Source organism: Odocoileus virginianus, unplaced genomic scaffold (genome assembly GCF_023699985.2).
Source record: "Odocoileus virginianus isolate 20LAN1187 ecotype Illinois unplaced genomic scaffold, Ovbor_1.2 Unplaced_Contig_27, whole genome shotgun sequence".
Lineage (NCBI taxonomy): Eukaryota > Metazoa > Chordata > Mammalia > Artiodactyla > Cervidae > Odocoileus > Odocoileus virginianus.
Genome location: NW_027224344.1, coordinates 34,790 through 58,053, shown reverse-complemented (window position 1 = coordinate 58,053; position 23,264 = coordinate 34,790). Strand labels below are relative to the sequence as shown.

The 23,264-nt window shown below is 38.0% G+C and overlaps 1 protein-coding gene across 3 annotated transcripts; it reads left to right on the top strand.

The window, feature by feature from the left end:
* The first annotated feature begins 49 nt into the window (after window positions 1–49).
* RNMT (RNA guanine-7 methyltransferase) lies at window positions 50–23,264 on the top strand. Of its 3 annotated transcripts, none has more exons than XM_020913698.2 (11): window positions 50–156; window positions 4,808–5,262; window positions 7,365–7,500; window positions 10,077–10,202; window positions 12,732–12,847; window positions 13,900–14,081; window positions 14,562–14,726; window positions 17,603–17,720; window positions 18,721–18,822; window positions 19,838–19,871; window positions 22,936–23,264. In XM_020913698.2, the coding sequence occupies exons 2-11, from the start codon at window positions 4,849–4,851 to the stop codon at window positions 22,971–22,973; spliced, it is 1,431 nt and encodes a 476-aa protein (XP_020769357.1). In that variant the 5' UTR covers window positions 50–156; window positions 4,808–4,848; the 3' UTR covers window positions 22,974–23,264. The 3 variants fall into 3 exon arrangements, with proteins under 3 accessions (XP_020769357.1, XP_070320642.1, XP_070320641.1); XM_070464541.1 differs by lacking the exon at window positions 50–156 and adding an exon at window positions 223–539; XM_070464540.1 differs by lacking the exon at window positions 50–156 and adding an exon at window positions 856–909.

Sequence of the window (23,264 nt, the reverse complement as noted above, 5' to 3'; positions counted from 1 at the left end):
TTGCGTCCCTTCGAGCCGTCGCCCTCCGCACGCCCCGCGCGGCACGCCGGGACTCGGGATTCCGGGCCAAGCGACGTGCGCTCTCCGGAAGTGGCGTCATAGCGCGCGCGTGGCGTGGTGCGGCTTCCGCAAACAAGAGTCGCGGATGGCTGGAAGGTGAGTGTGGGGTCGCAGCGCTGGGCTCCGTCTTCTTTGTGTGTAGCCGTGGGTGCTGTGGTGGAAGGGGCATTCCAACCACTGGCTGTGCCGCTTCGGCGGGTGCTGACGCGCCTCGGTTCGGAGCCAGCCCGGGTTCGAGAGGTCCGAGAGCCGCTTCAGGCCCGGCCGTCTGTCAGAGCGGCCGGCCGCCTGCTCTGCGTGGTACGGGCCGGAACCTCAACCGGGCCGCGCCGGGACGGCTCAGTGCGTCCTCGGGCCCGAGGACACCACTGCCCCACGGTGGGTCCGGCGTGGAGCTCACCTGCTTGAGTTCCAGCCCTCGGCCGGGTGATTCCTGAGAAACCTCGGGTGTGACTGCTTCGCAAATCACCAAGATGCAGGTTTGGTCGTTTATGCGCCTTCTTGTACGTGTCGGCCCAGTCCTTCCCTGAGGGTTCCGAGAGGCAACCCTCTTGTGTCGGGACCTAACTCATTACTCAGCTTGGACTCTCACGCTTACAGTCTTATCCATCTGTGGGGTCGTTTGGAAATCTGTGTCATTTATTCTGACCGAATTGTCTGTGGGACGTTTCATTGGTGGAAATGTCTCAGAGAAATATAACTTATTCTCAGTGGTGAATTTAGATATTACATTAGCTAGGGAAAAGTTACATCGTTTTATTTGAAATTAAAGCCAATTTTATTTCCTTATTAGGAAAATGATTACTCGATAATCATTTTAAACAGTTATTTAGAAAACTGCATTTCTGGGTAAGTTTTTTCCTCTTTGATTCAATTCTTGTTTTGGCACTTACTGATACTTTGTTACCTCAAACCTTGGATAGTGAAAGTTAATAGCCTTTGAAATCCTTCCTGATTTAGAGTGTCTTGTTTTTACCCATTCCATTAAACAAATTTATTTCTTATTCTGTTTCTTTATATGGAACACTTAGTAACTTTCAGGTTCTGAATTTATGGAATCTCACTAACTTTCCGACTTTTGTTTTTTCTTTTCTGGTTTGACTAATTCAGCCTAACATTTTAAGTGTTGTATCAGTTGTAAACTTCTTGAAGACTGACCTTCCCTGGTGGCTCAGTGGTAAAGAATTCGCTTGCCAATGCAGGAGACATGAGTTCCATCCCTGATCTGGGAATATCTGTCATACCATAAAGTGGCTAAGCCCCTGTGCCACAACTGTTGAGCCTGTACTCTGGAGCCAGGGAACCAAAACTACTGAGCCCATGTGCCTGCAACTACTGAAGCCCATGCTCCACAACAAGAGAAGCCACTGCAATGAGAAGCCGGTCAACCACAACTAGAGAGTAGCCCCTACTCCCTGCAAAAAAAAAAAAAAAAAGCCAGGGGTCGGGGGGGGAAGCAACTTCTTGAGGACTAATTCACACAGTGCCTTATTGAGCTTCTCTGTAGTACTTCACTGAACTTGTTGAGTGGCTTAATAAATTCTTGTCTAGTAAATAGCTCATTTATTTTTTCCCCTCCCGATTCATACACAAGCATGAGAACATTTGAAAGAGACTAAACAGAGGCCTTACAAATAGCTGAAAAAAGAAGAGAAGCAAAAAGCAAAGGAGAAAGGGAAAGATGTACCTAACTGAATACAGTGTCCCAAACAATAGTGAGGAGAGATAAGAAAACCTTTGTAAGTGAACAAAGAAATAGAGGAAGACAATAGAATGGGAAAGACTAGAGATCTCTTCAAGAAAATTAGAGATTCCAAGGGAACACTTCATGGAAAGATGGGCACAGTAAAGGACAGAAAGGGTAAGGACGTAGCAGAGGCACCTAATTAAAAAGAAGTGGCAAGAATACATAGAACTGTATAAAAAAGGTGTTAATGACTCAGATAACCACAGTGATGTGGTTACTAACCTAGAGCCAGACATCCTGGAGCATGAAGTCAGGTAGGCCTTAGGGAAACATTACTAGAGACAAAGCTAGTGGAGGTGATGGAATTCCAGCTGAGCTCTTTAAAAGATGATGCTGTTAAAGTGTTGCACTCAATATGCCAGCAAATTTGGAAAACTCAGCAGTGGCCACAGGACTGAAAAAGGTCAATTTTCATTCCAGTCCCAAAGAATGGCAATGTGAAAGAATGTTCAAACTACTGCTCAGTTACTACTCACATGTTAGCAAAGTAGTACTCAAAGTCCTTCAGGCTAAGCTTCAGCAGTTTGTGAACCAAGAACTTCCAGATGTACAAGCTGAATTGAAAAGGCAAAGGAGCCAGAGATCAAATTGCCGACGTCCATTGGGTCATAGAAAAAAGCAAGAGAATTCTGGAAAAATACCTACTTCTGCTTTATTGACTAGGTTAAAGCCTTTGACTGTGTGGATCGAAAGAAACTGTGGAAAATTCTTAAAGAGATGGAAATACCAGGCTACCTTACCTGCCTTTCAAGAAACCTGTATGCAGGTCAAGAAGCAACAGTTAAAACTGGACATGAACAACGGACTGGGTCAAAATTGGAACATGAGTACATCAAGGCTGTATATTGTCACCCTAATTTAACTTATATGCAGTGTACCTCAAGCAAAATGCCAGACTAGATGAATCACAAGCTGGAATCAAGATTGCCAGGAGAAATATCAACAACCTCGGATATGCAGATGATTCCCTGATAATGGCAGAAAGCAAAGAGGAGCTAAAAAGCCTCTTGAAGGTGAAAGAGGGGAATGAAAAACTCAACATTAAAAAAAACCAAGATCATGGCATCTGGTCCCATCACTTCATGGCAAATGGGGAAAAAATGGAAACAGTGACAGACTTTATTTTCTTAGGCTCCAAAATCATTGCAGATGGTGACTGCAGCCATGAAATTAAAAAACACACCAGAAAGATAAAGACCAATACAGTATACTAACGCATATATATGGAATTTAGAAAGATGGTAACGATAACCCTATATGCAAAACAGAAAAAGAGACACAGATGTACAGAACAGAATTTTGGACTCTGTGGGAGAAGGCGAGGGTGGGATGTTTTGAGAGAACAGCATCGAAACATATATATTATCTAGGGTGAAACAGATCACCAGCCCAGGCTGGATGGGTGAGACAAGTGCTTGGGCCTGGTGCACTGGGAAGACCCAGAGGGATCGGGTGGAGAGGGAGGTGGGAGGGGGGATCGGAATGGGGAATACATGTAAATCCATGGCTGATTCATGTCAATGTGTGGCAGAAACCACTACAATATTGTAAAGTAATTAGCCTCCAACTAATAAAAATAAATGGAAAAAAAATAAAAAATAAAAGACACTTGCTCCTTGGAAGAAAAGCTCTAACAAACCTAGACAGCAAATTAAAAAGCAGACACATCACTCTGCTGACAAAGGTTCGTCTGGTCAAAGCTACGATTTTTCCAGTAGTCGTGTATGGATGTGAAAGTTGGACCATAAAGAAGTCTGAGTGGCGAAGAATTGATGTTTTCGAACTGTGGTGCTAGAGAAGACTCTTGAGAGTTCCTTGGACAGCAAGGAGGTCAAACCAGTCAATTCTAAAGGAAATCAACCCTGAATATTCATTGAAAGAACTGATGCTGAAGCTCCGATACTTTGGCCACCTGATGTGAAGAGCCCACTCATTGGAAAAGACCCTGATGCTGGGAAAGATGAGGGCAGGAGGAGAAGGAGATGACAGAGAATGAGATGGTTGGATGGCATCATCTACTCAATGAACATGAGTTTGAACTCTGGAAGATGGTGAAGGACAGGGAAGCCTGTCCATGGGGTTGCAGAGTTGGACACGACTTAGCGACTGAACAACAAAAATGGTCATTAAGTAGCAGGCTGTGTCTTGAAACTTGTTTCTACTCTCTTCACTTTCTGACATCCATTGCAAACTTAAGGATTTTACTAGTCCCAGACTTTTCCTGCTCTTGGTTTTCAGTGTCCCTAGGCCAAAAGAAATACCTAATAGTTTCCCTAAGTGGTTTAGTCCAAACAATTTAAGTGTGTCTTAACAATTTTATTTTAAAAAATAATACACAGATTGAAAGAGATAGGGTTTAGTTCTTAGTTACCACAAATGCATAGTAGTGGAATGTGTACATCTGTTGAGTACTGGACTTCTCAAGCCTTGAGATTAGATTTGACACCAACTGCGTTTCTTGTTTTACATTGATTTTCTGTGGTACCACCAAAGTCTTAGCTTCACAGGGTTCTGTTGTCATTTAAAGAAAAATATAGTGCAAGCTACTCAGTTAAAACTGTGCTCTACTTGATGGTGTATCTGTGATATCTTCTAGGTGTCAGGTATCACTAGGTTTTCATTAAACTTTAAAATACCCTGCTGTGCCCATATGAATTTGTTATAGTGTCCAGCACACATTTTGGGACCCAAGGCTGTAGAGTAAGGGTCAGGATAGAAATGGAACTGACTTCATTTACTGTGATGACTTATGTCAGCTTTAATGTCAGTGGTGACTTTTATGGATTAGATTGTGGAAGTATTTGGGGATTATAATTAGTACTTCATTAGCATATTTAGAAATTCATATGCAATATGTATCAGTATTGCTTTCAGTATTCTCTAATGAGTTTTTAAAAATTCTTAGTTGATCACTGAAACTAAATGCCAACTTCTGATTTAAATTGCTTTTAAAGTCTCAACATTGTGTTTACAAGTAATATCAAATTTTTACCATTCCAGTGTCAGTTCATGAAGTTTGATCGTCATTTAAGTAATCAAAAATGGAAAATTCTGCAAAAGCAGAAGAACATGAAAAAATCCTTCTTAAAGAAGTAAAAACATCATTAGATTCAGAAACAGAGTCATCATTCATTATTAATGAAAATACAACCTCTCCTGGGACTGATCTTTCTGCAAAGGCTCCTACTTGTGGGCAAGTAAACACACCAAAAAAGAGAAAAATGGAGTTTGAGGATGATCTTGTAAAGGAAAGTTCTAGTTGTGGGGAAGACACTCCACCCAAGAAAAGAAAACTTGATGTTGAAATTGCCCCAGAGGAAAAAGGTTCTGGTGATGATGAAGGCATTTCAAGAAGAAGAATAGAAACTGATGGTTTTCCAAAAGATGAACCTACTGGAGATGGCACTCAGAAAAGGAGAAAAATAGAACTTGAAGATGTTCCTGAAAAGCAAAAGGTATTTTGAATGCATTTTTTAAGGTTCATAATAGAATATGTCAGATTGAAATGTGGAGCAGTTATGAAATACCTTTTTTAAAAAACATAATTTTAATAACTTAAGGGTCCTGTTTTTTAAACTTAATTTTTATTTTATATTGGGGTATTGTTGATTTGCAGTATTGTGTTAGTTTCAGGTGTACAGCAAAGTGATTCAGTTATACATATATCTATTCTTTTCCCGTATAGGTTATTGCAGAATGTTGAGTAGAGTCCCCTGTATAGCAGGAAACTTGCAAGGTCCTTGTTGATTGACTATTTTGTATACAGTAGTGTGTATATGTTAATCCCAAAGTCCTAATTTACCACTTCCCCCACCTTTCCCCTACCTTTCTCCTTTGGTAATCATAAGTTTGTTTTCAAAGTCTACGAGTTTGTGTCTGTGTTGTAAATGAGTTCAGTTGTATCATTTTTTTTAGATTCCACCTTTAAGTGATATCATATGTTTGTCTTTCTCTGACTGAATTTCTCTCCATCCACATTACTGTAGATGGCATTATTTCAGTCTTTTTTGTGGCTGCATAATATTCCATTGTCTACATCTTCTTGACCCATTCTTGTGTCAGTAGACATTTAGGTTGCTTCCCCATCTTTACTATTGTAAAGAGTGCTGCAGTGAACATTGGGGTCATGTATCTTTTCGAATTCTGGTTTTCTTCTGATATATGCCCAGGACTGGGATTGCTGGATCATATAGTAGCTCTATTTTTAGTTTTTTAAGGAACCTCCATACTGTTCTCCATAGTGGTGGTTCTAGTTTACATTCCCACCAACAATGTACAGGGTTCCCTTTTCTCCACACCCTCTCCAGCATTTATTATTTGTAGACTTTTTGATAATGGCCATTCTGACCTGGTGTGAGGTGATACCTCATTGTAGTTTTGATTTTCATTTCTCTTTTATTTATATAAAACTTCTGCTAATGAGATAATTTTAATCTTATTTTGGAAATCTTGACTAAACACTAGAAAGGGAGTTTTTATAGTTTGCTTTTTTCTTGGTGTTTTTAAAAAGACCAGTGTAAGTTTCAAATGATTTACCTTTTTCCTTTTTAACTAGGTGTTTATCTCTTTTTTGTGTCTGAAGTATTTGAGATTATCACTTAAAATGATAAATTTCTAGATGATACCCAGTTTTACATTTCTTTCTTAATGTAATTCCTTAAACTGTGTTATTTCCACTTTTATTAGTGTAGTTACGTAAAGCCTGGTATTTAACAAGAGTAGTATAAAGCAAGGGATAGCAAATCATTTTCATCTGGGAATACTATTTTGTGATGGGACCTGAAATGGAGTCTGCACTACACAATGAATGAGTAAAATTCTGTTATCACTCCTCAGGAAGAAAGTGGCAGATAAGCCAGGTGTTTGTCATTGGTGGATTGCAAACCTTTGTAATAGAGAGAAGCTTGTATTGTAAACATAGTTTTCAAACTTTTACTAGCAGTGGAAACCTTTTTTCAAAGGAAAATCTTCAACCTTTTACCTATTTTACATACCAGATGAGACACTTTGGTTGAACAGAAAGTGGGGGGATTTGAGGCCCTTTACTTATCTGGCATTTTTGCAGAATGCTTAAGGTCTTAGAGAGTACAAGTTGAAATTTGAGTTAGGTTAATAGCAGATAATAGAAATCACTGACACCAAACGTAGACTGTTGCGTTCCCATCTCTCTGTGAATATTAGCTCATGTAATGCCCACAATAATTTTATAATAATATAGTAAGTATATTATTTCCATTTTATTTTCTTGTAGGAATTTCATTCACTACTGACATTTACTGAACTGAATAAATCAGAACTCTGGAAATATACTGGTTTTATTAACACATTAACACCATAATTCTATAGATGAAAATTTCTTAAGAGATGTTTTTTAAAATAGGGAGCAGGGGAAAATCTTTCATGTGATTATAATTAGTGGAATTTCTGTGATTCTACTCCAACTTAATGAAGTATACCAATCTCAGTAGTATTTTATCCATATATAGGTCAGATGCTCTTTTAGACTTATTTGTTTCATGTTCAGCTGCTTAATTTTATGCCATTCTTATATTTTCAGAACTTGGAAGAAGGACACAGCTCAGCAGTGGCTGCTCACTACAATGAACTCCAGGAAGTTGGTTTGGAGAAGCGTAGCCAAAGTAGAATTTTTTACCTAAGAAATTTTAATAATTGGATGAAAAGTGTCCTCATTGGTGTGTTTGTTTTTTGATTTACAGTTTTGAATTTTTAATTTCAGCTTATGTTTCATTTTTTTCTCCCTAAGTGGTTAATCATACACAAAGTGACAAAGTCTTTAGTTACTGTTCATTTAATCATCAGACCTTGGCTTTATAAAAATGGTTGACTATATAAGACATTAATTTTGAGTTATTTAGGTTTTCAGAAGGCAGTGTGCTTTTATATTTAGAATTAAGGTTACCTAGTGCTATTAAATAATATGTTTTACTGTAGTAGTTTTGGAGCAATCCTATATTATTGAATGAAACATTTGGGTTCCATTAAGTTAAGAAGATGGGCAGTGGCATGATTTTTTATCTCTGGGCCTTTAATGAGTTGGTAAAGGTCATCATTTGTATTGATTGTCCATTGAACTTGTTCTTTTCTTCTTGGGAGAAATAAAGTTTATTTTGAGGATTGATGAAGACATTCAGCTTTTTGGACATCATTTTTGTCTATGAAAACTCATTTTTGAATTTAAAATGGAAGTCAGTAGAGGAAATTTAATTCTGAAAATATTTATTGCTTTCTGTATCAAATATGTTAGTCAGACACTTACCTGAGATTAGAGGATTTATAAAAGCCAGTAAATGTTGAAGTTTTTCACAAAAAGTTTTTTCAGTTTTGGTTTCTGTTTCGTTTTTTCAAAAGCCAGCCTCAGAAAAAGTGAGAATGCTTTCATAGTTAAACTAAAAAGAGTAAAGTGCCGTTTATGACTACTTTCTACTCGTTTTGACAATATTTTAGTAATTTTAAAAAATAAATTATCCATCCTGAAAAGTGTTAGGAATGGGAACTAGACTCATTTCAGATACATTTTAATATTTTTCTTTCTCTCTTTTGTTTTTAATGTTTATGTTTTATTACAGAAATAAGGCTTATTTGACTGTGCTACTTGTACATCTAGGGTAAATGAATAAACTCTTTAAAGAAAGGGTTTTTTTAGGGCTACTACTATGGCGTTTTAAAATCTGTACTCATAAAGTAATCTTTGGACCCTATTCCTAATTTCTCAATTTTTTTCTTCCTTTCTTCATCATCCTTAGTAATGTAGATGGCTTATTGAGTATTTTTCCTTAGGTGTCACTTACTCATTATTTAGTCATTGAATAAATATTTTAATGTTCAGTCATATTTTTCACATCATTAGTTGTATTATTTTTATAAACAGGGAAATAGGTAGTTTTTATTATAAAAACACTATGTCAGGCAAAAATGTATCTCTCAGCATATTCCTGATGGTGGTTTCTTCTTCAGCTGTTCCAGCAGCTTTCTCAATGGGTGCTTTGCTGTCTGCACCTGTCTTTCTGGTCTTGCTGTAATTGATGTGCTCTATGCCAGATTCCTTTGCTGTCTTTTTTTTGGTCTTCTTAGCACCCATTTTTTGCCATTCATTTTCTCTTCCTTGCTGTTTATAGCTAGTGATAGTTGAATGTGATGCTTGAATGTGATAAAGGTATCTTAAATAATGTTTCATGAAGATTTCCCCTCATTAATCTTATTTTGTGGAAGTAAAGAGGTTTTATCATTCTTGCTGTTTTTTACTCTTTGCATATTACATATTATGCTTTTTTTTTAAATTCAGAGCAGAAAGGTAAATATTGAACACTTGTACATCTGTTGAAATCACTTAAAAATCCTATGGACGGTGAAAGCAGAAGTATTTATACAGAATATTCTAGCAGGCAAAATATTACATAGGAAATAAAAAGCATTAAGCTCAGAATGATAAAGATAGAGTAGATCTAGGATTCAGTATTTTATCCAGTGTTAGAATTGCTAAATATTTCATTGTCTAAGAATATTAATATGCCTTTAACTGATATTTGAACCATTTGGCTATTGATGTAGGGGACCTACTAATATCATCCATTGATTATTAATGTGATTTGGTAGATTGAGATAAAAGATTCCATTTTTACTTCAGAGTTTTAAGAATTCTGATGACAGTAAAGAGGTTTATATAGTTTTTTGACTAGTTCTTGTGTTTCTTTTGGAGGTAAGCTTGGCATCTTTTATCAAAGTCACGCTCTCATGATCCCATAATTATTTTCATCTTATTAAGTGTATAAGAAGCCAAACACTTAGCTTTGTAAAGAGAACTACAACAAATTATGAATTAATTTTTCTCTTACCGGGAATAAGTGTTGGATATTCTTGTATTAATTAGAATTTAAAATGTTTGCTATTGACCTGCCAAGATCATGCAGCTTTTCTATACTGTTTCTATACTGTTAAACTTCTGTTTAATCAAATGAGAGAGACAAAATGTTTACTGTATAATGTTGAATCAAATTCTGAAAATAACCTTCAAAAACCTGTTTAGTTTCTAACATAACAGAGACAAATTCTTTCTTCTTTAATGCTGAAGAAGAGTCAAGTTAATTCTTAGTCAAATTTGAAATATTTCCCAAAGGTTATGAATTAATTACATAAATGAATGTGTTTATATTACACGTCATGCAGAAGTTAGTAGATTATTAAGGGTAACAGTTTATGCTTTAGTGAAAATGTAGAAGAGCATTTATTATAACTTATTTCTCTCTTTTAGGGGAATTTTTAGAAAAGGTGAGACAGAAAAAGAAACGTGACATCACTGTTTTGGACCTAGGATGTGGTAAAGGTGGAGATTTGCTCAAGTGGAAAAAAGGAAGAATTGACAAGCTAGTTTGTACTGGTAAGAGAGAGAATGACATGGGAAAGAATGCTTTGTGGTCATCCAGGTAAATGGAAATGAGAAAGGTCTATTATGGGCATAACACTGAAATAACCGTGCCATGAGATGTCTGGGGGCTGCGCATGAGACGGGTGTTTTTTAAACGAGGAATGCGAATTCACTGATGGTGTTAAGACCACAGATGATTGAAGTCATGTTGGACTCCATGTTTGAAGCACAAACTTGGAAAGGCTTTCACTGGTCACAGGACAGTTTCTTAAATTAAAAAAACAGTAATTATAGTGGATTGAAACACATGAAACAAAGGGGGAAAATCTCATTGTTCAGACTTGGAGGGAGCAAGGAAACTTACTCAGTTATTCTGAAATGTATAAACAAAGGCAGAGGGTATTTATCTTTTCTAACCCTATATGAACCATGCATAACCAAATGGTTGAAAAGACCAATTCCTGTTTATTGAAAAATCATGATGAATAAATCTTTCCACCCTTGATGAAATAATGGCTCTAAGCCGTAGTCATTAATAGCTGAAGCTATTAGGAGAAAAGTTGAAAGGAACGTAACTGGATTAATCAAGCATCTGAACCTCCCAGTCAGTCTTAACCCAGAAGAGGGGCAGGCAGATGACATGTTCCTTCCCGTCTGGAGTCATGGGCACGCATGGCACTGCCTGTGGAGTTATGTTGCCTAAATCGGCACTTCTCACAGTTTCTGGTTTATGATCTCAGTACGCTCTTAAAAATGATTAAGGACCCCAGAAAGCTTTTGTGTGTGTAGTTAAATCTATTGATTATGGAAATTAAAACCAACAATTTTAAAAATAGCTTTAATTTATTAAAAATAAAATTTAGAAGACTAGCATTTTAAAAATATTTTTGCAATTTCTTTTAAAGTCTGTAATAATAAAAGACAGCTGAATTTGCACCCCTGTTTTTGCATCAGTATGTTGTAATGTGTTATTTGATGAGCAGTGAAATGGAATTATTTGATGGGAAACTCCATTAAATCTGTCTTGCACTTTGCTCTGCGAGGTTTTGTTCACTAAAATTATGCAAATCTTCTACAAGTTGGCATCAAGAAATCACATTGGTTTAATATCACCATCAATCAGAAAAGTTTTTAATATTGGGACAATACCCAGCCCATTGTGATATAAACAGTTTTTTCAGAGCTATAGTTTTCAGTTGAACGCTCAGGTTTATCATTGGTAACAAATACCATCTGTGGTTTTCACTTTTTTCATTTTGAAGAAAAGGTCTGCCAGATTACCAGGTCTGAATAACCAGTTTGTCTCTCTGTGGTTCTTCAAGTGAAAACAATTTTTGTATGAAAAAATTGGCCAGTACAGCTCGCAAACAGTCACACCAGTCCTGTTCAGATAGATTTCGTTATGTAGCAGAAATGTTTTGAAGATTTTATAAGATTAATTTTTACTGCTTTATCACGAACATTCCTAAATGAAATTGGCTTCCCCCTTTCCCCTTTTTTTCTTTCTGAGCTGCTTTATAGCAGTGAAAAATATATCAAGAATTACCAATATCATTGGTGCTCCTACCTTATATTCATGACACGGTATCAACTGCTATTTCTTTGTGTTAGTCACTCAGTCATGTCCGACTCTGCAGCTCCATGGATTGCAGCCCACCAGGCCCCTCTGTCCATGGAATTCTCCCAGACAAGAATATGGGAGTGGGTAACTATTCTCTTCTCTAGGGGATCTTCCTGACCCAGGGTTTGAATCTGGGTCTCCTGCATTGTAGCCAGATTCTTTACCACTGAACCACCAGGCAAGTCCTTAGACTGCAAGGAGATCAAACCAGTGAATTCTAAAGGAAGTCAACCCTGAATATTCATTGGAAGGGCTGATGCTGAAGCTGAAGCTCCAACACTTATCAGGAAAGAGCTGACTCATTGGAAAAGACTCTGATGCTGGGAAAGATTGAGGGCAGGAGGAGAAGGGGGCGACAGAGGATGAGATGGTTGGATAGCATCACTGACTCAATGGATATGAATTTGAGCAAACTCCAGGAGATGGTGAAGGACAGGGAAGCCTGGTGTGCTGCAGTCCATGGGGTTGCAAAGAGACAGGACTGAGCGACTGAATAGCAGCATCCACTGGTGCTTCTGTACCTGCAGTGCAAGTCTCAACACGGAAAAAACAAATAACATTGTATTAGGAAAATATAAAGAGCTGAATGTACAGAGTTAGGTTTTATAATTCAAATTGGAATCTAAACTGTCTGCTTTAAACTTTGAATAAGCATTTAAAAATCATGATAGAACTTCTCTGTTGTCAGTACTTATTGAGAAAGTGTTTAATTCGTTCTGAAAAATATCGGTCATTTGCATTGGTACAGAAGACTTCCTTCTCCCTTGTTTTGAAGGAAATAGAACCTTTTTGCTTTTCTAAGGCTAGATTTCTTGCCAGAGTTTAACAGTTGAGATGAAATCTAGATTGTGCCAGTTTTGTGTTTCTTATGTAACTCTGTGGGCCTCTGCTGACGTCACTGATGCCCCTTCCCCTTCCAGATATCGCTGATGTTTCTGTCAGACAGTGTCAGCAGCGGTATGAGGACATGAAAAATCGTTGTCGTGATAATGAGTATATTTTCAGTGCAGAATTTATAACTGCTGATTGTTCAAAGGTATGTGTTTTTTTAGAAGTATGTCTTTTTATATTTTTAGTTTTAATAAGTGATTTGTTTTAAAAATCAGCTCATTTTTTAAAAATGTGCTTTGAAACATTAAAATTCTTAGGACATGCATTTTTTATTTCAGCTAGAAATTCCATTAATGATACATTTCCTTAAATGACCCACCGAATACTTCTGATAATTTTTAGCTTTTAATACTTTTACTTTGGAAATTGTTGGTTGCTTTTCTGTTTGGACACTGTTTTCTCGTATTTTGAAATAGATCTGTGTTTAGGTTTTGTTTACCCTGTAATTTGTTTGGCCAGCTTCTCAACATGTTACAGTCCGGTGACACCTATTTCTGGATCTCTTTGACAGCTGAAGTTCAAGACTACAGAGGCACTTGAAATGCTGAAAATCTCCCCCTTGAACTTTATCTCTCTATTCTGACTTGTTAGCTCTTTAAATTATTATAGATACCTTTAACTACACATTTTGTTGGCAGTTGTGAAGGTGGAAAGAGGTAATAGTATACTGCTAGAAAGTTAGAAACCTTTAAAAAACATTTTGCATTTTTCAAAATTTCCCAGGGAGTTCTCTGACAGTCCGGTGATTAGGATTTGGCACTTTCACTGCTGTAGCCCAGGTTCAATCCCTGGTTGGGGAATTAAGAGCCTGTCAGCTGCATGGCAAAACCTAAAAAATAAAAAAATGTCTCAAAGGCCGGCTTTGTGTTTTTCATAAACCCAAGTATACAGGTCAACATCATTTTACTTTAGTTTCCCAGTAAAGCCAATTAAAGAATCAATTCCTTTAAATGTCATGTTTGATGTATTTTTAGTATGATTCCAGAATCTCTAGTTTTTGAAGTTACTCTGAAAGTGGGAATCAAATTCTCTTGAACCAGAAAGAACATTTTTATTATGGTCCTTAAGATACATAATGATAGAGGACAGGTTGGTTGGAGGGCATGTCAACTTTTATTTTAGGGATCCTAATATTAGAAATTCACTAATTATGTTGCAGCCAACTTCAAAATCTTGACCCATTATAATTTGTCTCAGGAACTCCTGACTGATAAGTTTCGTGACCGAGAAATGTGCTTTGACATCTGCAGTTGTCAGTTTGTCTGTCATTACTCATTCGAGTCCTATGAGCAGGCTGATGTCATGCTCAGAAATGCGTGTGAGAGACTGAGCCCTGGAGGCTATTTTATTGGTACCACTCCCAATAGCTTTGAATTGATGTAAGTACTTTCATATATTGTGGTTTATAAAATATTCAAAATTAAGCTTATTTTAGAGCAGCAGATGTTTATCAGAAATAGAGTTTATAGAAGGGCTGAGCACTTTGATGATGTATTTGTGTAGATAATCTGGTTTTAAGTTAAAAAGTCAAACTTACAGATGAACCTTTAAAACATCTTTGTCTATTAGTTGGGGAGTGATGTTGCATTGAGCCAAAAAGCCAGAGGTGGTATTGCTAGATAAACTCCAGATCAGATGAGACTTAACCAGCTGTCATGATAATGAAGCCTACTTCTAGCATAATTTCGTTAGTGATATTGTTAATGATATTTTAGCATATTGCTTCTTAAAAGTAGCTCAGACCCACTTCACAGCTATAAATTGCATCATGTGTGTTCCTCCCCATATTTAATCTGATCAAAATAAATTTGACCTAATAATAGATTTGATTTTTTTTTGGGGGGGTGGGTAACTTACAGAAGACGCCTTGAAGCTTCAGAAACAGAATCATTTGGAAATGAAATATATACTGTGAAATTTCAGAAGAAAGGAGATTATCCTTTATTTGGCTGCAAATATGACTTCAACTTGGAAGGTGTTGTGGATGTCCCTGAATTCTTGGTCTATTTTCCATTGCTAAATGAGTAAGAATGTCATTAATCTGTTACTATTCTCATTTGGGGGCTTCCCAGGTGGGTCTAGTGGTAAAGAACTCACCTGCCAGTGCAGTAGATGTTAAAGTTGAGGGTTTGATCTCTGGGTCAGGAAGATCCCCTGGAAGAGAGCATGGCAACCTACTCCAGTATTCTTGCCTGGAGAATCCCATGGACAGAGGAGCCTGGCAGACTACAGTCCATGGGGTCACAAAGAGTCAGACATGACTGAAGTGACTTAGCACATAGCACATTCTCTTTTTGCGTAAGAATGAAGGTAAAGGGGGAAAAATCAGTATTTCTATTTGTCTCTTATTTTAAGTGGGATCTTAAGAAGTATAGCCTGAATAATGACAAAACTAAGACTCAACAGTTGGTGCCATAGGTCACTTACAGCCTTATTCATTTAGTTTCTTTTATTCCTGAAACTATTTTATCCTGTAGGCAAGAAAAGGGGCCTGTTGCCTACAACTTGTGGCATGAAATAACTGACAACTCGAAATAGCAAAGATTTGTTTTTAAGTAACTATTGGTACTTGGGTAACTAAAATTAGTCGTCTCAAAGTAGGGATCCTCCTTTTGACACGAATAGGTATATTAAAAATTGTTTTATATTTCACTGTAGCTTATGAAACTGACTCATGGCAGTGGTGATAGTAAAATCCTGATTCAGGAATGTATTCATGAACCTGAATTCCTGGGAGTCCTGGCAAACCATAGGCCCAGGGAAAGCTGAGGTTTCAGGCTATACAGGTAGGGCACCAAGGCCTAATGAGACAGCTTGGTCTTGGGGGTTTCCCGGAGAGGAAGTATGGAAGAGTCAAGTTATATGTGGGCCATGTCACAGCTGACCAAAGTGTATTTCCTTCTTTTTATTTTTTCTTCTTTTTCAAACAAAGCCTTCATTAACTGAGGAAAAGGATGAGCTTTATTCTTTTGCTTATTTTTAGATAGTGATTATTTATTTGAATTGTGTTTCAGTCAGCTTGTAAAATTACGGGTGTACGAGTTTCAGGAGTTCTACAGTGTATAAAACTTTTAAAGAAAGTGAAAATGAAGAAAATGAAAGAAAATAAGAAAATGAAGTAGCATGTGATTAAACATGGAAAATACTATGCACAATTTATAAATATGAAAGTTTAATTTATATCACATTTTCCTTATAATTAGCAAACTTTGGGGAAATGTTATGCTTGAAGAAATTAAAACGTTTTTAGTATGTTATATGTTTGGTATGTTAGCTTGGTGCTTTTGGTTGACAGTTGGTGATTTGAGTATACCCCAAAAGATAAAGAATGAAACAAAAGTGTTTTTTTTTTTCAAATGGCTAAGCAAACATTAGCAATCTTTTCTGTTTGTAATTGTTAATGATGATAAACATATCAAGTAGTAAATTGTCACTTTAATTTTCAAATTTTTATAAATTATTTATTGAGATAGGTATTCGTTCAGAGAGATGATCTGCAAATGCATAGGGATCCAAACTGCCTTTTCTGTCTTGTTAATTAGCTTTCATATGCAGACCTATTCAAATCGGTCAGATTGAGTCTCTGTTCTTTGTAATTATATTTGTAGATGTAAAGCTCAGTTTCCCTTGTAAAGGTTTATTTTGGATATTTTTTGATAGAAAATGAATGCCTGGAATAGAAGAGGCTTTATATTGACTTGTGTTGTCTTCTCAAGGGGTCTGATGCAAGTGGCAGGGACTCCTGCTGTACACGCGGCTCTTACGTGCAAAGCTGAATGGCCCTCTGATGTTCCCTTCACTCTGTCATCTCGTCCGTCACCTCAGGGGTCCTCTTTCAGGGTTTTTCCTGTTTCTCCTCTCATCTTTTATCTGCTGCTTGAAATCATCCTCAGGTTCCCTTTTGTTGTCTACAGATGTGCAGTAATCTGCTTTGGCAATTGAGGTGGGAAAGATAGACCTAATTAGACTTGAGGAAGCCACTGGGAGAAAGTAACATCTAAGGGAGAAAATGATATCTAAGTCAACATCTAAAGGGTGTCTAGTTGGCCAGTTTTGCCCTAAGTGTGCTGGGGAGCCAACGAGGGTTTTAAAAGGACATGACCTGTGCGCTTATGAAGCATCATCTGACTGCAGTTGGAAAATTGGTTGAGGGAGAGTAAGAATAAAAGCAGGGAAACAAGCAAACGAAGTGGTACCACATTGAATGGTGGTGGTGAAAGAGCAGGCTGGTGGCCAGTGTTGGGATTGGAAGCGGGCCTGTTCCAAGTACATTTTGCAGGTTAATGGAGAGGATGCAGTGGCATGCTGAATGCTGGGCACAGGGTGGGGCGGCAAGGAGCATTAGATGGTTTACTGAAATAGCAAAGACTGGCAGGAGAACAGGCTGGTGGGATTCAGCCCTGCACGCCTGGGATCATCCTGGTGGAGATTTCTAGAGAACATGGAGTGAATGTGACAAAAGCCAGGACTTAGCTGCCACCGCTGCTGGCAAGCTGTGTACATCAGGGAGTGACATTGAGCAAGGATCTGGGCCACTTTCTTCAGAACCGTGACATCTAGAATTTGGGAAAAGAGACCTGTAGAAAACTTACTGTGGAGACGCAGTTCAAGATGTAGGATAAAAATTAATAGTTTGTCTTGCCAGGAAATCCAGTAGATGAAAGGGAATATTTTCATTTCACTTCCTGGCTTGTTTGTTAGGTTACTGGAGTTCCCTGTGACCCAGGGAGATCTAACTGCATGTTTCTTTCAGGTCACTAGGGTGTTGCCCTTCACTTATTTTGCATGGTCCTCTTGTGAATTTGTAAGGTTATTAGTTAAGCCCAGAAAGATGTTACTGTTGCGTAAAGAATTACAAATATTTTGGAAGCCTTTTCATGAAAGAATCTTTTTTGGACAGAATGGCGAAGAAGTACAATATGAAATTAGTCTACAAAAAAACATTTCTGGAATTCTATGAGGAAAAGATTAAGAACAATGAAAATAAAATGCTGTTAAAACGAATGCAGGCCCTGGAGGTGAGTATTTAGAAATTGTATAAAAATCCCAGGTTATCGCAGACTTGTTTGGTTCTTTCTGAGATTCTTTTCAAGGCCGTGGACACTCTCAGTATTTATATAAACTGCCCAGATAACTGGTGCCAATGCTAGACTGTTCAGCACCTAGAACAGAGCTTTAACATGGGCTGTCAGGACTGTCGGCATTTGGGGCTGCTCTGTATCTGAAGCATGGATTTTTACACTACAGGAATAAACAAACTTATTTCTCATTGGCAAAAATGTGTTGATTGTAATGGTTCCTATTTTGATTAATAAAGATGTGTTTGAGCCTAGTTATAATGATTTAAAATTCACGGTCTGAAACTGCAATTACATTTGCACCAACCTAATACTTAAAATGGATTAAAAATAATGCTTGAAGTAATTTGAATATCAGACATTTGGTCACCATATCTTTAAAAACACAGCATTTTTTTGAGACCCTTCTTCATATTCTGTGTAATTGTGGAGACGATCTATATTGGAGGCTAGTGTTTTCCTTCTCTTCTGAAACTCCCAAGGTTCTGTTGACTGAACATTTTATTTGTATTATTTCCAGTTGCTGTTCGTACTTCCATGGCGGTTAAGTCACCATAACATTCAAATGAATGTTTAACTCTTCTTTTGATAACTTCCTTCAGAGTTGAGTTGTGGCAGGAAAAACCTTTGCCCGGGAGTCACGGAGATACAGGTGTTTGCTGCCAGGTGGTCTTGGTGGCGATTCAGGACACGTTCAGTTCCTCTGTGACACTCTATAATTATAGGTACTCCGGCCATGCTCATTGTTGACCACAGCAGCTGCTTTGTTCAGAGAGGATTCCCTCCACTCCTTTTTTTTATATTTCAAAAGTATATGTAGTTTCTATTTCTGAAGTAATACTTAAAGATTATTATCTCATTTCAGTGATTTAGGGTGTTTCATTCTGAATTGTAAATTTCAGTGTAACGACTTAACTAGGAATTTCCCTTGATTCCTTAGCCATATCCTGCAAACGAGAATTCCAGACTTGCCTCTGAGAAGGTGGGTGACTATGAACATGCCGTGAAGTACATGAAGAACGGTCAAGTGAAGCTACCTTTGGTAAGGTTTCATTCTTTGACAAGTCTTATAGAAAAATGGAAACTTAAATTATTTCACTGGTTTACAATACTGGTTCACTGACTTATAAATAGATACACTTTAGCCTGTTTCTCCTAAGTTATGACTTTATAATTGTAGAATACAGAATAAAATGTACTTTAATGCTGAGAAATGTGGTGCAGTATTTGAGAGAGTAAGGATGGGAGGAATGTTCTTGGCTTGGCTTAAGAGTTTTCTTGCTGTATCATTGTGTCTTAGCCTGGACACTTCTGACTAGCAGTGTTCCATAGATATAATTCAGGAGCTTGAACTTAGATGGGGAAAAATTACATCTTCACAGACTTCTATGTGGAAGTTTCCTTAATTATGAATGCTCCACAACCATAGTGGTATTACTAGTTGTAGCTGTGACTTTGTTATCAATAGAAATTATAGATATTTGTGTAACACATTTTTGCTGACATTTTATAGTATTGATGTTTATTTATCACTTCTTCAACATTTATCACTTCTTCATTCCTTAGTTATTAGACTTGTCACTGTATCTTGTTACTCAGTGTCTTTGCAAAATAGCAAGTATGTTACTAAATGCAGTTTATTTCCTTTGTATGATAGATATTTTGTGATTTCCTTTGTAAAAACACAAAAGTCGTATTCCCTCCTGCAGTATTATTTGATGTTTCAAGATAGACCTTTTATCTCCCAAGTTAAAAATATAAGCTCAGTACTTTTTCCAGTTACAAATGAATACCCTGTTTATGCGGATTCACCCTTTGATTGAGAATCAGTGGTTTAGAGAATTGGCAGGAGCACAAAAGTGATGAGAAGATGGCATTAAGAGTTAATCTCATTGATTTATTTTATATTCAGATCACAGAAATATTAACAGTAAATTGTATGTATATTTATAATGAAGTTAGGGTTTTGGGGCACCTCTGACCATTATTGAAAAATAAGTAGACGTGTACTTCTATATTCAATCTGAAATTTTCTTCCTTATTTTTTTAAATTTTAGGGGACCTTAAGTAAATCAGAATGGGAAGCTACAAGTGAGTATATCGTCAGTGTAGATTTACTGACATTTGCAAAGATTGCTTCAAAGTGATTGTTAAAATTGGAAGACTTTAGAAATTTTTCTGACACAGATTGTGAGGGGATGATTGTGTTCACACAAAATTCCTATAAATGTCTAGTTCCCCTTGTCTTGCAAGGCTGTTCAGTGCCAAAAGAAAGCATATGCAGGGTGTTCCTTAACGTAAACTTTGAGCGTTCTTAAATATTTCCATTGTCTGCTCGTTACTGCAAAGCCATCTGTATTTTACATCTTTACCTCCCATTTCTGTTGGGAATTTTGGCTTATGGACTACTTCCTTGTGTTTCACTTGGTTGTGGCCCCTGATGTTGACAGTGAAGGCTTAGTAAATGCTAAGATGTTCAGTTAAACAGCACTGAGCAGGATGTCTCGGAGGATGTGCGGTTGGGAACAGCCATGATGTGGAGGCATTCTGGAGTGAGGCACTCGTCTCTGGATGAGCAGTTAGAGCCCGGCCAGTTCTCAAGGTCCCAGAGCCTCCCTGCCGGAGTGATGGTGGTGCCGCATATGGTCACCCTGAGGACTTACAAGGTAGTTCCCATTCTTCGCTTATATATTTGTTGATTATATTGAAGAAAAAATCAGAGGTAATCAGAGATGAACACTTTGAATATTGAGTTGCATAAAGATCTATGAAAGGGCTTTGGGGGATACAAAAAAAATTACTACCTCTCTGACTTGCAGTGGAAGAAACAAAAATAACTGACTTCTAGGCAAATTGTTCCACACGCTTAAGTTCCTATAATGAGGAAAACAGATGAAGGAGTGCTCAGTGAAAACTAGAGAAATTGGAAAATAATAACAGATGGTGTTATGGAATGTTTAGCTTGGGCCTGGTCGCTGTTGGATGCTTTCATGTGTTAGGCCTCATTCCATCCTCACAGCTTCATGAGTAGACTACTGTTAATCATGTCTTCTTTTCACAGATAATCAATCAGGCAGATAGCTTGGCTAAGGTCAGAGAGCTAATCCAGGCGCTTCACACTCGCAGCCTTCGCCTCACAGAAGCCCACGTGAAAGGAAGAGTGTTGAGACTTGCTGAATGGAAAGAGAGGACAAGGGAAGACAAGGGCTAACACTTTGAGCTTGTTTGTTTCAGAATATTGTTTCCTTTAGTAGAAATGGGATTGGAAGACATTAGAGACATCAGCTCTGATGAATGTGGGAATGTGTGCAGAAACTGACACATTTCTTTGGCTTCCCTGGAGTACAGATAACGCAGCTGCCTTAGCTGTCCTGTCACTGCCAGAGGGCGGTACAGCAGGATAGCCTTGGGAAAGGTTGTGGTGGTGGTGCTGGCTGCAGATCAGGACTGTTTTTTTTTATACTAAATGTGGACTTTAGTGATACTGTGCATATGAATTAGATGCCTCCAGACAGTTGAAGAAGAGGGGGGTTAGAGATGAGAAGAGCATTAAGAAAGGAGCAGTGGCCACAGGGCAGCCAGGATCAGCGTGTCAGGGCCGTCCGCTCTGTAACGAGTTACACTCTTAAAGCCTAGAGGGCTTTGGGTTGGCCACAGTCTGAGAAGCTGTATTTTAAACTACTGATCTAATCATTGAGCTCGTGTTTCCAGAGCTTGCTGTTCCTCTAGAACATGCTTTAAATGTGTTGCTGACAAATCAGAAGTGGTTCAGGTTTTGTTTGTTTAAATCCCAATTGAAATGCTGGCACAGAAGGCATTTTATAATATAATTAGTGAGACTTCCAGAATTTTTGAGTTAGAAAAGAGAGAAAGTTACTCATTGCTCATCTGAAATCGGGCATTAGTTTTCAGTGACCCTACGTCAGAGCAGCTCAGGACTGCCAGATTACCTGCAGTAGGTGCAGAAGTGTTTGGGGTGGATTTGGCAGGGTTGGTTGTAGAGAGAACACTTGGAGTGCAGGGCAAGCTCTGATGCTGAACTGTCCTGAGCCTAAGGACTTGCTCATGAGAGCTTTAGGTTGCTCTGCTATCTGACCCTTTAGAGGAATTTACAGTGTTAATGATCACTCTGCCTGTTTTCTGCCCGTCTGTCTGCTTTGCTGCCAGCCATCTTTCATTTCTCCTAAAAGGCTCAGGAGGTAGTAGATGAGGAGTAAAGAGCAGCATGATCAGAGAGGTGTTATGGGAGACTGCGTTGGTGCCTTTGTGCAGACTGGATTGGGGGGCAGAGAGCTCGAGGATTGGGAGGCCCTTACTTGGTCTGCCATCCTTCATCCGTCCCCTCTTCCACAGTTGACCCAAGGGGCACGGCTTCCTTGTCACATGGCTTCTTATCTTGACTTGCTGGTTGAATGTCCTAGTGAACATCCTGAACATTCTTGTGATATCGAGACTTTGTCATCTCTGTCGTTTTCGTAACTGTAACGTTTGTCAGTCTCTTAGAAGAAGATACGTTTGAACCTCAGTGATTCAGGATGAGGAGCTGCAGGTGCATTTGGATGTCTGAGTGAACACATGTGGAGCAGGAGGCCTGGTTTCAGGGAGCATGCTCTTGAGGCTGGGTGTGTCTCTTCAGGGGTTGTGAGTCATCAGGTAGCCTTGGCCCACTTTTCTTACCATGCCCTTAGCACTGCAGCTGGGTAATTGGATGAACTTCAACATGCACATTATATTCCTTTACAGTTTTTTTTTAGGGTTCACCTACCCCCAAGTAGCAAGCTTAAGAGTACCCCTGCACTCTCAGTAGTGTAGTCATTCCAGGTAAAAATAATTAAATCATAAAGTTTCCAGTTTTCATTTTATACTTTTTTCTCCTCAAACTGTCAGTAGGGATTTTAGAGCTGCTAAGTTGGATTGCTCCATGGCTTTGATGTCAGAGTATTACAGTAGGTGGATATTTGTTTTCACATAAATAGATATGATCTTGTATCTACTTAACTATGACTCACAATTATTGAAGAACTCTTAGAAATAAATAATGGAACTTTTCTTTCAAAAGCTGCTTGAGAATTTTCACCAAATTATGAATGAGACCAAGACTGTTGCCCTGAGGATATGAGAAACCAACCTCTAATTTTATTTGTTTTCTTTTTAGGTATTTACTTGGTTTTTGCATTTGAGAAGCAGCAGTGAGCACATCACACGTGCAGTGGCACCAAAACAACTGTGTTCTGTCTTATACAGATTTGAACGGTCTACCTTCCATAGATCTGACACCCTTGTTAAATGTAACTATTCTCAGTGGGCAGGATGCTGCTGGAAACGTCAGTGTATAAATGGAACTTTTGCTGTCTGTGACAGATGAACTTTGTGTGTGTATATAAGAATGAGATGGGACCTTTGTCTTTAAAAATCTATTTTTAAGTAACGTTCTAAGAATTCCATTTGCTTCCACTCTCGTAGCTCATAAAAATTATAAAATGA